The sequence below is a fragment of the Vigna unguiculata genome, chromosome 9 (assembly GCF_037176805.1).
Source record: "Vigna unguiculata cultivar grain cowpea cultivar isolate G323 ecotype 2 chromosome 9, ASM3717680v1, whole genome shotgun sequence".
Classification (NCBI taxonomy): Eukaryota; Viridiplantae; Streptophyta; class Magnoliopsida; order Fabales; family Fabaceae; genus Vigna; species Vigna unguiculata.
In genome coordinates, this window is record NC_140800.1 from 4,930,154 (window position 1) to 4,947,412 (window position 17,259).

At 32.1% G+C, this 17,259-nt stretch overlaps 1 protein-coding gene across 4 annotated transcripts; it reads right to left on the reverse strand.

The window, feature by feature from the left end:
• Positions 1-1,979: 1,979 nt before the first annotated feature.
• On the reverse strand, positions 1,980-17,018 carry LOC114163769 (uncharacterized). Of its 4 annotated transcripts, XR_014984358.1 has the most exons (9): positions 16,912-17,018; positions 15,654-15,902; positions 14,253-14,380; positions 13,433-13,532; positions 10,005-10,520; positions 8,470-8,807; positions 7,406-7,775; positions 3,244-3,301; positions 1,980-2,355 (listed from the first exon to the last, which is right to left on the reverse strand). XR_014984358.1 is itself a non-coding variant. In XM_028048078.2 (7 exons), the coding sequence occupies exons 2-7, from the start codon at positions 15,811-15,813 to the stop codon at positions 7,617-7,619; spliced, it is 1,401 nt and encodes a 466-aa protein (XP_027903879.2). In that variant the 5' UTR covers positions 15,814-15,902; positions 16,912-17,018; the 3' UTR covers positions 7,277-7,616. The 4 variants fall into 4 exon arrangements, 1 of the variants encoding a protein (XP_027903879.2); XR_014984359.1 differs by lacking the exon at positions 3,244-3,301; XR_014984357.1 differs by having other exon boundaries at positions 1,980-3,301.
• Between the last annotated feature and the right edge of the window lie 241 nt (positions 17,019-17,259).

The following is a 17,259-nucleotide window of genomic DNA, read 5'->3' on the forward strand; positions in this document are numbered from 1 at the left end:
AAAATTCTATAACATAATGTTTTAAAATTGAAATGTAAATTAAATGATTTAAGATTTTTTTTCCTCACCACAATACCTATTCCCATTTCTTATAATAGAAATATAGGTAAAAAATAAGTATTGATTTTGTGATTTTGTTTCTTAAATTATTTGATTTGATGTAAGGATGTATGTTATAATTTTTAATTATATATTTATATTATAATAGTTATTATATAATTATATCTATGTTATAATAACTTGATTAGAATTACATGTAATTATATCATTATCTCTGTAATTGCTTGAGATTTAGACTTTGTTCTTTTGAAAGGAATGACCAAAGGGCGAAGTTAATGTTGTTTTCTTAAGTAATTCAAAGATGATTTAAAGGTGATTTTAGAATAGATTAGAGAGTAAAATTTGTGACTGAATTGACTGATGTAATATATTAAAAAAACATTTAATAAAATAAAAGTTAGATTATCAAAATATTTCTATTATTATAAGTAATATAAAATTATATATAAATAATTTAAAATTATTTTATTAAATGTTTGAAAATATATAAAAAATAAATGATACAATACATTTTGTATAAAAATTAATTTAACATATAAGGTAAAAAATAATTAACTTGCATGGAAACTTTTTTTTTTCTTTTTAATAATAATTTTAGAAATACTAATTTTTTATTATAACTATAATAAATTATTATTATCGTTAACATAGAATTAAGAAAATGAATTAAAATCACATATATTGATTTTAATCACTAAATCACATCACATGTAACAAAAATTAAATAAGGAAGGATAATTAGTAAATCCAACTATATCACCTTCTGATTTTACTATAGATGGTAAAATTAAATTTTCAATTAATCCTTCTAATCATCTTCTCTCATCACTTTATATCACTTTCATAAGAACATGCTACTCTCCTTCTAATCATCTTTTTCATTCTCTGTACATCCAACAAAAGAAACACAGCCTTAATAAGGATTTAAAATTGTTTTAAAGGGTTATAGGTGCACTAAAAATCTTATATATATATTTAATCCTTACTAACATTTTATTTATTGTAAAATCAAGAACAGTGATTTGAAAAGTTTTGGTGTTAATTTTAAGATGAATCACTCCTATACACAGGTACTTGAAATAAACTTATTATTCAAAGATTTTGTTTCGAGACAAATTAGTGTACATTATTTGGAAAATAATGAATAGACTAAAATTTTCTTGATCTTCTGATTCTTATAGAAAATTTAAATTTTATTTGATTAAATTTGGTTTTTTAGTCTTTTAAAATGAGCGAAGTCTTTTTCGTCACATTTCCTTTAAAATATATACATCCAAGTCATTTCATTAAAAATTAAAATTAATTTAAATATTTAGATCTTTTAGAGATTTGAATATTTAAAATTATAAAAATATAGAATTATAAAATTAAAAAATCATTTTATAGTTTATTAATTTCAATAACTGATAAAAAAAACAAACGAATTGAATGAGTACTTACTCATTTCCTCTCCACACTAAACCTAAATAATCATTATATCCAAACACAGCAATGCAAAATCAATCCAACACTCTCCAAACTAAAATAATACTACAACACGGAAACCAAGCCAATCATAGTAATAGAGTTCAAAAAAATTTTACCACCTCATATGTAGATGCAACAGAGATACCCTGCACGCATGATATTTAGTCCTTCAACTACCAACATTTTGAACGACTATTTTTCAGTGAAATTCAACTTCCTTGAAAACTCGTTTGTTGTAAGACTCATTTTGTGTTAGAGCTACAGCCTATATCTCTTTGAGTACTTTACTTTCTTTTATCTCTTGTGGTTGCTACATCATCTAAATTTGATACATAAAAACAGTCTTGATAATTCTTGAATAACAGTATCAACTTTTATCATAATTCTTGGTCCCAAAGTTCAAATTCTTTAAATGTTTAATACATAATAAACCATTTCAAGTACCCATGAAATAAATAAACAAACCATGCTAACGTAGTATGTTAAATATCACATTAAGTGACCATATTCTAATTCAACTAAAGATCAAAAGAATAAAAAAAACAAAAAACTTTTAACAACCTTCTTCCTAGGATTTACATAGGTTTACAGCCAATTGTAGAGACAAGAATGAAAAATGGACAGGGAAATAACAATGTCCTAAAATTTCCAATTTAGATTTTACACCTTTACACACCACCTTGCTTCAGATAACAAAGGTGAAACATGGTTAAAATATTATGGCAAGATAATTAACATATATATCTTCTGGTCCCTTGTGTAATCAAAATTTACATACCTATTAAACAGCCATTAGAGGGATAATCTAATAAAATTTTCTTCACATACCTGCAGGCAATGGATGCAAAATCATGAAAGCATATGAAGATAGCAAGGAATAGCAGACAATCATTAAAACAGTGATAGTCAGCTATTTAAGACAGGCCAAGTCTATGAACTTTTAATCCAAACCTAAAGGACTGTAGGACAGATTAAAAACTGTCATAAAATCAGCTCTCTTTTAGAATAAACAACATAAGCATATATATCATATCATATGCACAGAAACAGATACTTCAAGTATTTCCATTCTGATCACATACAGATGGTATAATGATAAATAATATATTAGTCCTTTTAAAATATATCACCTCCTGTTGTTGTTATATCAGATTACCTCAAACAAGTCCTCTTTACTAAGGTTGGCTTATAGGTTGATATTCTAGAGAGGCTTACACTATACGGTTGCCTGAAACATTTAAGCTTAATAGACTATATCGTAAGATACAAAACTACAAGCAACATTCAACATCCTCCAGCTGTCAGCATTCGGGATATCTTATCCTTTTGTAAACCATTGAAGCAAACTCATTGTCACACAGGTAATTCAATCTTAACTTACGTTTTTCTAATATACACCAATGGCAATCCTAATAAATGACACTTCTTATATCACCCGTGAACCATCATAGAGGATGATAAAAGCAAATTCATTTCTAGTAAGTATATAGCAGTACAGTCAAGTGTGTGATACTAAGGATGTTTACAAAATTATATTGTTCTCCTTCCACCTATGCCAACTGTTTTCCTCTATGACAATAAATGTCTTTCTACATATGAAGGAAATGGTCTAGTTATCAAGATAAGCATTACAGGATAATCTTGAATGGAAATTTATAACAAGTTAGTTTGAAGTTTAAAGAAATAATGGAAAATGCGGGGAAGTTAGTTTGTTACCTCTCAAATCTTGACAACTCAATTGAAATTATCAAGGATGATGACTTCCAACTCAGACCTGATAGTGGCCAAAATATGTTTACAATGATGATGCACATTCAAAATTAAAGACAGTATAAGCATCCCTCATTCAAAATTTTGATATACCATTCTTGACAATTAATTTTTCCATAAGTTTCAGAAACCAAATGAATAATTTTTATTAACCAGTTAATAGTTAAATGCAAGTGTAATAACATTATCAGGTTAAGAGCAATTCTCTATCTTTCTTCCATCTGATTACCAAAATATTTCAAGCATTGAAGTCTCAAAAAGTGTATTCAGCCATTTCTTGCACAGTCAACCTTTTTATTTAGTGAATGATCTTGGTCTTGAGTCCTGGTATTTTTAATGGAAAGAATAAGGAAGAACTCCCCACTCCCCAATTAACAGAATAAAAGACAAACTATCGAACTTCTTGGGTCAGCACCTCCCAATGACAAAGGCCATAATTTCCTCTCATATGACAAGATGATCTATTTCTAACCATCCCATCATATATAGGCAACATGCCTTATTCAGACAATCTAACTAACTCTTGTAATTAACTAATGGGTAACTAATCTATTGTAACTAACTGCAAATCCGGGTCATCTAACAATACTCCCATCCAAAAATAAAAGCATTCACATTGTCTTCAAGATGAAATCGCTTACAGCTGCAAGTTCCAGCAGGGTAACCAATTATTTGAAGTACGACAACCAAGCCAAATCCCACCCCTGCAGCAGCCCCAAAATACATATCATCAAATCAAACCATTCTTCGTCAAATACAAATAGTTGAATACCTCTATTCTTCTCCAATGATCTGTTTTTGTAATATCATTGGCAGTGAAACTAAGTATCAATGGCCCAGCACAGGACTGAGATTCTGACTCCCTTCCGAATTGCACCAAGGCAAGTGGCACAAGATGATAACTATAGCAACCCTTTACTTTCTTTTGTTGGATCTGGCCCATTAAATCAGAAAAAGAGCTCAGCTTACAAGCTCCATTTGCACACACAGCCAAAAAGAAACCAATGCAACTGTACTGGGCTTGGAACAATAGAACAAATATATCATATAAATATGGGCTTGACTAATCAGGCTAATGAATTGGGGTTAGCTCTTCCAGTGTGTTCTACTGGTATGAGGTTGTGCGACAGCAACCACCCCCGTCTTTTGATAGTACAGTTATGGTAGTACAGCTTGGTCAATGAGCTAGAGATTACCTAAGCCTTTAACTCTTGTTACCTCATGAATGGAGTTAATGTTCGGGCCACCAGAAACACTTCCTTCTCAACCCTCTTCTTCATTTCCAAGGTAACATAGACCATATCCCCACATATCAATGCTTTGGATAAGCAAGACAAATCCAATCTCTCCGTCTATTTCAGTCACCGTATGTGTCCTTTGCCATTCTGATGATGGAATCTGGGCATGTGACAGAATGACAACCCATCCTCCTAAACGGAAGCTTTTTGAGTCTGGTGGTTGAAGCAGTGGTTTACGCACTAGTGCCTGAGCTCCTACAAGCTGATGATAGGTTAACTAGTACTCTTAGGGATTTACTATCTCTCAAATCTTCTTCGTCCATGCTCTTACTAAGGTTTCTTTTATTCTCAATTAACTGATTTGCTAAATGACTCTTGTTCTTTGTTCTTTTTGCTTCCTCCCCATTGATGTTCTACCAACAACCTTGACTAAAGTTATAGAACTCTGATTTTGCTGCTGGTTCTAATTCACCATAGCTTGCCTCTTCTCGTTCCTGATTTTCACCCTTGTATCTACATTCTTGAATCCGTTTCTTGGCTCCCATGGTTCTCCTCCACCCAAACTCAATCCTATTAATCAAAAGCACTCCCTGGATGGATGAAGTCTTTTGACTGCTGCCTTCATAAATGTAAAGCAAATTTCCCTTTTAATTACTCTGTTTCTTCGGATTGAGCACAGTAATGTCATTGCAGCCTAAGATAACTCCTTTTCTAGCACCATGGCCTCAAAATATTCTCTAGACATTTATTGGCCAACAATAGGTCTCTTTTCCATCAAAAGTTGGAATCATTTTCAAAATTTTCATACCCACAGTTCCAATAGGTACTGAAAAGAACAGGAAAGAACTACATCAAATTTACCAACGCCAATAGGCCCTCCTCTCCCAGGCAACAATATGATCTATTTCTCTCTCTTCCTTCTTATTTATGGGCAACATGACATATTCAAACTATTGAATCTAACTAACTACTTAGTAACTAACCTACCATACTGCTAAGGTGGTTACCTAACAAAACCATTTAATAAAAAGTTTTAAAGAATATACTTAATATAGTCCGAACTTGTACCCTTAAGTGAAAGCCCAGACTAAAGATTTTCTCATTCCTCATCCTTATCTATTTTTTTATTATTTTCACAACCCAGCCAGATGGCATCATAAGATTGAACAGAAACAATAAAGGGATGGGCCCGACACATTTAACAAATACATATCTATGCCTATCATAATATGGATATTTAACCCAGGATGGAACTGAAAAATCGAGAAATATGAAACCACGACTTGATTTTCAATATATTCAGCAAGTAACTTGGGTCATATGAATATTTAGATGACATAAATTGGCACAGATGTGTAGCTAGCCTTCAGAATAGAGGAAAGGACTAAAGAATATGTACATTTCTGATCTATTAAACTGCACAGGATACATGAATATATATAGATACAAAGAGAATTCAAAATAAGAAAAAATTGAGCTGAATCTACAGATAAGGTCCGGATTACATTATGTACGGAAATCTCCTAAAGGAAAGCTATTTATTTACATAAAATCAAATTAAAGGTTATAAATTGAAACAAAGTCAACTAAGGCTGTGTTTAAACCAACATTCTTCTTTATATTAAAGCTTAAGAACTACTTTAATGTTAAAGCTCAAAATAAGAGCTCTAAAAATAAATTAGTTGTTTGGAAATTTTCAATTTTTTTATAGCTTAAAAGAGGCCTCAAGAGAGGGATGGCAGAAGAGCAGAGGAAGAGAGAGAAAGACAGGGGAGTAGACGAGATAGAAAGTGGGTACAGAGAAATTGATAGGAGAGGGAGAGAGAGGAAATGACAACTTGTTTTGAAAATACCTTCACCTAGCTTTTTAAAAATAAAATAACTATTGAGAGCTCTTTAAAGAAAATGTTCCAAACTTAATTCAAAGAGAAGATAAAATAAAAGAGTTGGTCTAAATACTACCTAAATCAAAGATGTATATCATATCTCCTGGGCTAGCATTGCAATCTACTTAATATTTAAACAAAGGAAAAGCGGATGCAGGAAAACTTTTTTATTGAATCATAAACAGTAGGACGATGAACTAAATACTTAATTATCTGGATGTTTAGATGATGAAAGGGATTATTTTGGCATTCGTATATTGCAATTAGTTTCAAAATGCAACCGAAACCTTAAATGAAACAAGGTTATCATCATACATAATTATCCTCAAAACTATACTATTAAAGTAACTGAAACCATAAATGAAACAAGATTATCATCATACATTATTATCCTCACAACTATACTATCCAATTATTCTCACGAACTTGTTGATGTTTCATATCTATGATCATATATTTGTATGTTTCAAATTTGTTGGCAATGGATGATAATTATTGTTTGAAAGATTAATAAATAAATACTATTCAATCTCATTCATAGAACTGTTAACTTGATTTTATAAATTCAGCTCTAAAATTTACCCCTTTTCAATTTATTGTACTTTCTCAGTTTTTCCTACTATTTTAACTGTTCCTGGACAAATAGTTCAGTATTTCTTAATATATCAAACTAAAATTGTCTCTTTAGACGACAAATTACACACTTCATCAATCAATATCCATAAGAAAATACTTGAATCATAATATTAAAGGAGAATATGACAATAATAAAAAGATTAAAAGATTAATAAAAGGTTCCATTTCTAACAGCACGCATGAAAATTGATTGGCCTTGCATATCAAACACAAATGAAATATGTAACTTTCAGAACTATATTCCTTAATATGATAAACTTCATGTACACCCCCACGGAATATTCAAACTTTTACTGTACAAAGACTAACATGAGGAAGTGAAGACAAAGAGATGGTTGCTACAACTACCTTTTGAGAGAAACACAGAACTCCACATTTGTCAACTGAGAAGAAAGGGGAACCAATTCTGGACTCAACAATAAGATAACCAATAGTTTATTTTATAGGTTAATTCATCTCAAACTCAAATAGAAAGGAGGCTTTAGCATCTAATTAGAGGCCAATTTTTTCTTAATCCTAGAAGAAAGAAGATCAGCTAAATTTGGTCTAATGAGAAACCTTATTCTTTGTTACCATATCTCTTTGCAATGATAGGACGGACATCATCAGCATCAGCCAAGGTCTCAAGAAAGGGAAGTAGTGACATCAGTGCGCAATCTAATGGATCATCAAACCAACTCTTTATAGGAATACCATTATTCACTTGCAACCGGAAAACCTGAAATGCATTATATAAGAATAGAAGGATTAACACCCAAGAATATTCATTAAAGAAAATAATATCTCCCCATCACCCCATGGGGTGATGCGAGCCTCTATGCGTTTCTAAGTAGGGAAAGAGATGGAGAGTTAAGAGAAGGAGATGGAAGAGAATTATTTCCTTTTGTATGGATGTTTAGGGATTTAAAGGAGAGAATGAGGACTATTTTTCTCTTTAAAATAAAGCCTTCAACCCCAGCCCAATTATGCGGGGGAAAGAAGAAGACTTCCTCCACCCTTCTCTTATTAAAAAACTTCCAAACAAGGTCCGACTAAATTTCCCTTCTTTTACCTTACATCCAAACACCCAACACAAGGTTATTAAGTTATTATAAACTCATTGTAAGTAATCTCAAATTTCTTCTATTGTATTATTGTCTTGGCAAATGTTAAAGCCCAATGCTCATCTAGTGCTCGCTGAAGGAGCCCAAATGATAACTTGTGAAGCTTTTAACATACCTACTTTATATGTGCCTTTTGGAAAATCTTCTAATATTTACAACAATTAGAAAAGTGAAATATTTTTAATTACCCTCAGAGACAAAATAACATTGTGGTCAGAGTTGAATATTAAACAGATATTGCAAACTACTTAAAACTTGGGAACTGAAGAAAATAGTTGAACCAACAAAAGTGAGGAACGGATTACATACCTGAGGTGAATTATCAATTATAGCAACTTTTGCAAGATCAACACCTAATATAGTAAGATCTTTTGTGTAATTTCCATCTGAGAAAAGGCATGATTCTCGATACATGCGACGAGAGATAAATCGTCCATCAGGATCCAATATATCAAGTAGTTGCTTTGCATATATGCTCTGGCTGGCAGTAAAAATAACTACTTCAAACATCTCTGATACTCTCTCCAAGAATGCATGGAGATAAGGCCTCTGTTTCACATACACCGTGTATTCTTTCATATTGAAGAAAACACCAAAAGTGAAATCCGCATCATCACAGTGTTCCAGTGTAGAATGAACAAGCGTTTCTGGATACAAGAAAACATAACAGATGGCTAGGTAAAAAGCATTTTCAACCGTAAATATTTCAAAAACATTCAGAAAAATGATAAATCTGCTTTGTATGAATGAAACAGATAAATATCCCAGTAGAGATGCTTAAAGAAATCAGTCAAATATGCCCCTGTTTGGTTGAGAGGAAAGGTAAGGACATTGGAGGATAAAAATGATATGGTGTGTTTGCTGGAAGAGAAGAGAAGAAATAATTTTATTTGAGACATTATACTATTTGTCACCTATTTTTACTCATCTCTCTATCTCTCTCCTCAGCTCATCTTCATTCTTCTTTAATCAAACACCTTTTAATTTCTACATTAATTCTATTCAACCAACTATTTCTATCCCAGAGTTTCGAAAAGTATGTTTAATAGTCAGTTAATTGAGCAATTAAAGAAAGAAATTCCGATGTTATTTCATAATTTATTTCCTTATTCAATTAGAATTAGGAGTCTTAGTGTATAATTGTATTAGAGTAGGCTTGGGCTTTAGCACTTAACCTAAATATAGTAATATATGTATTAGTTAGTATTTTGCATCACACCTTATCAATCATGGATCATACTATTTTAAGCTGCTAGTAAGTTGTATTTTACAACACACCTATCAATTTGGGATTACATTTTTCTATTTTTTTATTCTCTTTTACTTCTTACCTATATCCTGTGACTATGATTTCAACAACGAAAGAAATTCCTTGCCAATAAATGTATAACATATATCCATGTTATTCCTTGCCAATAAATGTATAACATATATCCATATTTACATATGCATCTGATATTTGCAAATTGTTTTTCTAGAAAAAATTATTATTTTTGACAACTTAGATGAAAATAATAAGCTTTACCATGTCATGGACAGAAATATATTCACATGGATACCTTTTTTGAGCTAAAGCATTAAAAAGTCCGAAGATAAATCATCTAAATTTTATTCTTAAGCAAAAGTAAAGTGACATTTTTATGATAGAGGCCAATCTGTATAAATAACAATTATAAAGTGAAAAAAGGTGTCATGCATCAAAAGCAACTTATAATCATAATGAATAAGGAATGGTGAATTGATCATAAACATCATTTAAATTAATGATGTCAATTTACCTCAATGCTATATTAATAATTATTGATTATTAATTCTGTGGGAGAAATGCCAATTTATTTTCTTACCATCTAAATCAAGCACTAGAGTTATTGATTTTCTTCTTGGAGATTGCTTAGGAATTAGGGTTGGCTGCCCATTCACTTCTATTTCTGATAGATCTGGTAGATTCTTGATAAATGATTGTGGATCAAAGCACTCTGATTTATCCAAGTCACTTTTAACATCTGACTCCTGGTTGCAGATCTGACCCATTGCCGAATACAAACTGGCACTTTCTCGAACCATCACAGTTTCTTCAAATGATATGAGATCAGAAGTACAGCCAACTTTAATATCATCTTCAAGAGCAGGCAGGATCATGTACTGTTCAGATGCAGTAAACATGGAAGGCTCAGCAGATGCATAATCAGATAGACAGTTGGTTTCACTGATATCATCATCAAAGGAATTTCCACCAAAGGGTAAGCTTGTAATGATCATGTCAGAAATGTAAAAGTCAGACACATCACATGTTTCATAACCACATATGGTTCTTCCCTCATCAGCTCCCAGTCCTTCCAAGTTTGGATCACTAATGCTCCCTAAAATAGAACCAAGGTAGTTAGCCCATAAATGATAACAATCAAATAATCAGGAGGTAAGACCCATACATTGTGATGCAGGCAGTGCAATCTAAAAGAGAAACTTAAGAATCAAAGACATCTAACTAATTTGGTCCACTAGGAAATTGTGTTGGACTGTAAATCTCACTAATTTACAATGTAGAAATTTTAAGCCAAAATATTGCAAGTTCAATCATAGGGGTATTTCACCACTTTCTTTTTAGGGCCTCAAATTCTTGTTTTAGTCAGGTGCACAGACTTTGGTTTTGTGGGCATTCTTTAACTGGTGCCAGTATTTGGGCTGCCATTCATGTCTTTGCAAGACTTTCTGTTTGTTTTTTTATGTATCTTATTTTAAATTTTGTAACAGTCGTAAAGGTCCCTAACCAGTATGCTATGACTATCATGCATATCTTCTTTTGTTACTATGACTACTTCAGATTTAAAACTATGACCTACAAACACCACTAACTCCTATATTCAATTTTCCCGACAAAAAAATCTTGAAATGTTGAATTCAAAGCTTCCAACACCCTGCCATAATTGCATGATATGTAAGCAAATGCAGAGTGTTGGTGTATGGATGCAACAGAAATTGTTGGCATAGCATAGGGAAAATTTCTTATGGAACGATTTAATAATTTAAATTATATCGTATTTTGTGACTGGAGTCCCAGGTAACAGACTTTGGATTATGGCAAACTGTTTGTCGATTGTCTGGGAAATTTTAAAAAATCATTCCTATATATTATTGCCCGTACATGTCCCTGAAACTAAATAACAAAATGACTGGTAGACAGTAAATCAATAAGTTATTCGATGCAGAAAATAGCTACAGATTTGGTGGCCAAAAGAGAAATTGATAATTTAATAGTAATCAATCCTAACTATTTGAGTTTACTGGACTAAAGGGAAATTGAAAAACTGGATTTTGTATAACCTGTCTATCTTAAATAATAAAACCTGTAAGAATATGAAGGCCTTATCTCACAGTTACATAAATTCTTAAGCAGCATCAAATACAGAATTGGGTCATATATAGGACATTAACTCACAAAAAACCCAAGAGTAAGATCATATGCAAAGCAAGTGACAAAAACCCAAGGAGTAATATAACAAGGGTTCGTTAGGAAACAGTACAGAATGTGGTATCTGGTCATGAATAGCGGAAGATATTCTTTACATATATTACTAAAATAATATATAAATATTACTAAAATTTTCAAGGGATAATTGTTACTTACAAAAAAATATACACAATTTCCATAATAAAGGAGTTTAGATTCAATGATACCATTTCTTTGAGGGGTATGAAGACAAGAAGAAAGATGTATCACTTCATTGCTAAACATAAAAGAATTAAAAGGAGTGCTTTTTAGCATTATCACTCTATGCACAACACAAACAGAACCACCAAAACTAATTTGAAGTTTCCTTAATAAAAATATTCAAACCAAATAATCCTGATATTTCTATATTTATACATGCATCTAGAAAATTCATCAATGAAGGTAGAAAAATACCTAAGTCCCAAAACAAAAGTGATATGACTTGGAACCCATATATTAGGAAGAAAAACATCCAAAGGAACATGAGCTTGTGACTTGACACTTTCGGGGAAAACAAAGCATACATGTTTCGAAGCTAACATGCTCAACACTCCAAGTACTATACATGAGGACTGATAAGGAATCATTTTCTTTGACTTCTTTTATACCCAAATGACCTAGCCAATAGTGAAGAAGGTGGCAGATTCTATAATGGTGCAATCAATTGAGGATGAAGATTCAGGGTTCCTACCCTATAAACAAATATATAAATACACACTTCGAGATAAAACGAAAGCAGTTCTTATTAGAAGAATGTAAGAACTACAAAACATGGGCAAATGAAGTGTAAAAACATGCAGGGATGGTCGAGACTAAAAATTCATAAGTGGTCACATGACCACTTAAAAGGTCTTGTGGATATATTTTGAATCTTAGACTATTTAAATATTAGCAAATGATCTATATTTAATTTATCAATTTTTGTTTAAACAGTGGAAATTGTTCTAATTGAAACAACCCAGAATGGTCTGAAGAAAAATCGAAGCATCACATAACCGGAAAAGAACCAGTCAAACAGCTCCAAAAACATTTTAAACCGGTTTTTCATTTTTTTTTCAATTTTTAAGTTTTATTTTTAATCTGTAACATTTTAAGATAAATAAACAGGTATATTTAACAATTTCACATGAGTATAAATTATTTTCAATTATTTTAAAATGTAATGTAGTCATTCATATTAACTTAAAATTGAAAATCCTTATTTCTTTAACTTTTTATGCTATTTTATTACAAAAAATACCACAAATATAAATTTTATTAGTACCAGTTCAAGCATTGAATCTTGAATCAAGGTTTTTACCGGGTCAATAACCAGTCCACTTTAAGAACGTTGATATTTATTGTTCTAGTTTATCATTCTTGAATAACTCCCATTCATACCTATCTATCTATCTATCTATCTATTTATCTATGTGTGTGTGTGTATATATATATACACACACACCGAAGATTGTTTCAAGGTTTAAATTTGTTTTTATTCTCTTAAAACAATGCAATGTTTTCTTTAGTCCCTACAAAAGTTTTATTCATTTCGAACAACTTTATTTACAAAAAATGATGGATGTTTATGTTATTACTATCCTGTGAGGGTTGAGATTCGCTCCCTTTATGCTTTCATCCCTTTACTCCCATTCAAATATGTATAAGAGCATACACAACAAGTACATTCCCATTTTGAAAATGTGAGAACTATAAATTTAGATCACATAATGTACATGGACGGTCAAGATCAAAAGTTAGTCAGTGACCACATAAGAAAGTCACAATTCTCATGTCTCATACCTGCATCTTTTTCAGTATAATGTTGTGACTGGTCTTCAATGGGCTCAAAAGCAGGAGAAAAGATTGTTTCTAAGCTTGCTGTACAGGGGTTGGTTAGTTCCTAGAAAAAAGAGAACGAATTGTCAGTTGGGCATTATAAAAAAGTTCGAATTTCATGGATACAGGTATAGAGTAATGATTGACAAGATATGAACATTAGCATAAAAATCTACTATTATTTTTAAAATGTCAAGGAAAAGTATTTAGCTTCCATATTGAGTTGAAGCATCACATCCCGGACCAATCATCCTTTATTCTCCTCTCAGTGTGTTCAGATATCACATGCATAACATAAATTTTAAACAGGAAAGTCAAGTTACAATCAAAGCTTCTAGAAGTAGTTTCTCCATGCTCTCACTGTAACCAAAACTAGAGCTCCTAGAAATATCCAATAGTTAGGAAAAGGCATAATTTAATTATCTGGGAGAGAATGATATACATAATATAGCACGGATATATCTAGTTACTGTACATACCAAATTAAGTTGTCCACGAGGTGCTTGCCAACCATCAAAAGTCAGATAACACTTCTACAATCCTAGACGTGTTTAATATTCCACAGTAATTCAATAAACTTATTCTAATTTAGCTCATTTTTTTAAGTCCAAACTAGTTCCAAACAAGTGTATGGTTTTACTTTATTCCTCTCCCTGTTTCTCATTTGTCTACTAAACTAGAATATATAAGAAAGATACACAAAGCATTGACAAAAAAAGTAAGTATTAAACAAGAAGTGAACTTTCAAAAAACAATTGTCTAAAGCCAATAAATCAAACTCTACCATTTTTTCCAGGACAGAAGAACAAACAGAAAATTGGTGCTCGGATTCAGACTTTTCTGTATCCAGAAATTCTTTGCTGTCAATAGATTGATCGCATGCAATGTCTTTCGGCTGTGTCCTTGAGGAAACTACAGAAAGCGTAAGAACTATCAAATGTGAATAATTGAAATAATTTAAGCACAATCCCATGAATCAGGAGATTGAGATTGTACGTAGTCAGAAAATAATCACATTATTGCAGCACAAGAACGGATTGTGTAAAAAACAACAGGAAGAAATGGATACAAAGTTCTATAGTTGACCCACTCTACTCAGTCAAAAGATCAAGAACTAGTTCTGTTATACCAAATGAATCTCACCATAACAATTTTATCTGTTCCATAATCTAACATTAAAACTTTTAGAAAGCTCCCAAATAATGGTTTAATTAGCTGTACATTAATGATGCAGTACAGCTGCACTATGGAAACTATGATCAAAGATTCCAACACATTACAAATAGAAAGAATTTATGACAAAGAAGAGTCCTGAAGCTTACAGTTCAGAATTCATAAAAGGGCTTATCAGAAGCCAAATTTTAAGATTAATCTCAGATCATAAATCCATATTAGTATGACAGAGAACAATCTTTCGTACATCCTCGTTTATGTGGCTCAGAAGAATGACTCAGATGACCAAGGGAAAGAGTGGTAATCCATATTATCTAGGTAAAGACTACCTTATGGGAAAAGTAGCTTCACTTTTGGGTCTCTCTGCTTTTGTCATATCGTTCTTTTTCCCATTTTTCGTCTGTGGCAAGGATTTAGATATTCTCACCGGAATTTTCCACATGACTATGCCATGTGATGGTTAACATTATATAAGACAATTTCTTAGTCCCTGTGTAGGGGTGTAGCACCCATTGCAGGAGGGCCTTAACGTCTTCAATTTTCTCACATGACATGGTCAATTGAAAAACTAACATGAGGATCTACATCCCAAGGAAATATTGAGATGTTCTTAAATTTTTCTTTCCTAGTAGAATGTCAAAACTCGTGTATTTCACACATCATTTGTTTTCTTAATTAAGAAACAAGTGAAGATAATAATTGATCAGATGGATCAGCAAGAATTGTGCAGTAACTTAAATTATGAGCAATACAAAGTCACTACTTATTCATAATAAAGAAAATCTCAATATCATAAATTCATGTGATGCTTCGATTTGTCCTCACATGAAAGATTAAGTCAGTAGCGTATTATATAATATTATGTTAAAAATAGCAAAAGGTAAGCTGAAAGAAGAAGAACAAAGTTAAAAATGCAGAAATCATTGATAAGACACTGATTAGCAAAATAAAAATGAAATTAAATAGATACTAAGAAAGTAGTCTCGGAGACAGATTGGGAACTGGCTCCTACCATCTAGGTAAGTAGTCTCTATTTCAGTCTTCTGTGTAGAGACCATGATTTTAGAACATGGGCTTTTGGATATAACTTTTGACTTCGAACACACATGAAGATCCTTTGTTTCTGTTAAACAGCTCACGCTTACTTTGCTCTTCATTTTTAGGGATGGCATTTGATTTGTGCTTACAGTAGGTGCAACAATCTTGCTCTGGGCACATCTGTGGGAACCAAGGTCCCTCTACACAGTCAAAGCAGCAGAGGCTGTTGCACAAAAAGAGAATAAAAATCTAAATTTCCAATTATATAATAGTCAGTAGAAAAAAAACATAAAGAATTTTTAATAAAAAGAAGTTACACAGAAAGCAAACAGCTTTTTATATCAAAATTTAGAAGCATACAAGACTTTCAAAACATAGAGTACAAAAACAATAAAATCTCTCACCAAACAATTATTCACCAAGAAGCAAACAAGCCTAAAGGAGATCACAATAGTTGTGTAAAATTGCATGCACAACTTAAAAAACAAAACAAATTTACAAAATATTAGATTCAAGTTTGAATTAATTAGTCTAGTCTATATTCATAATTTCTCAGGCTCCACCCTTGAGGCGGTCATCTAGAGGAAGCTCAAATTTCATCCATATCCATTTTTTAGCTTTTACAATAATCATTACTCACACCAAAATAGCCTAATTTATACAAACTAAAATTACTTTAATCAAAGAAATCAAAAACATCATTTCTTCCTCAGTTCTAAAACCTGATTAGTAAATCCTTTTTTTAGTACTAAAGAAAAATCTCTTTGATCATTTTCTATGGTTGCATGTTTCCAGTTATTTTCGAATCATCAAAAGAATTTACCTTCAACACAATCCATAACCTCCAAAACCAAAAGCCGCTAAAAAGTCAAAACCCAAAACCCCAAGTCTCAAAACACTAAAGAAACTCATGAATTGACGCCTCAAATCGGAAGTCAACCCAAAATATTCCCAGCGAAAACCAACCAAATCGCAATTGTCACACATGCAGACCCCAAAAACCAATTGTCACACATGCAGACCCCAAAAACCCGAACCACAAAATTTTCAACACAAATTCAAAACATAGCAACCAAGTATCAGCTTCCACTTACACACTAGCATGACTAACAACAACTGCAACAACAAGAAACAGTTTCTGAATTTTTTTTTTTATGAACAGAAAAAGACAAAAATAATTTACCTGAGAAAAAAAAAATGTTAAAGAGTGAAATTGGAAAGGGGATTATTACCTGTGTGGTGGTGGCAACCGAACCAACCCTTAGTTTCTCTCTCTAAAATTCCATTTGGGTCAGAGTGAGAAAAGAGAGAGAAAGAGAATGGACAGCGTGAACCTTCAAGTAGTATATGTGTTGTTGGATGATGGTTCTGACGGCTGGGATGGGATCTGTGCATTCAACCGCTAGGAGTACGCCACGTAGCACAATGAAACCAGCTCAGCATGACGCGTTGACACGTGCTGTTTCGCGGAAAGAGAGGACTTAATGCAGCAGGCTAAACAATTCCCACTCCCACTATGTAGAGCGTGTCAATCACGCGTCTCTTATGTGAATGGTCAATTTTCCTCACTTGTGCAGAGT

Bases quoted from the DNA above. Each gene is read 5' to 3' on its own strand.
- LOC114163769 (XM_028048078.2), bottom strand. From the start codon at position 15,813: ATGCCATCCCTAAAAATGAAGAGCAAAGTAAGCGTGAGCTGTTTAACA. The intron at 14,381-15,653 runs GTAGGAGCCAGT...CGCTTTCTGTAG, and splicing joins AGAGACTACTTACCTAGATG to TTTCCTCAAGGACACAGCCG. The intron at 7,776-8,469 runs GTATGTAATCCG...AATGCATTTCAG, and splicing joins TAATTGATAATTCACCTCAG to GTTTTCCGGTTGCAAGTGAA.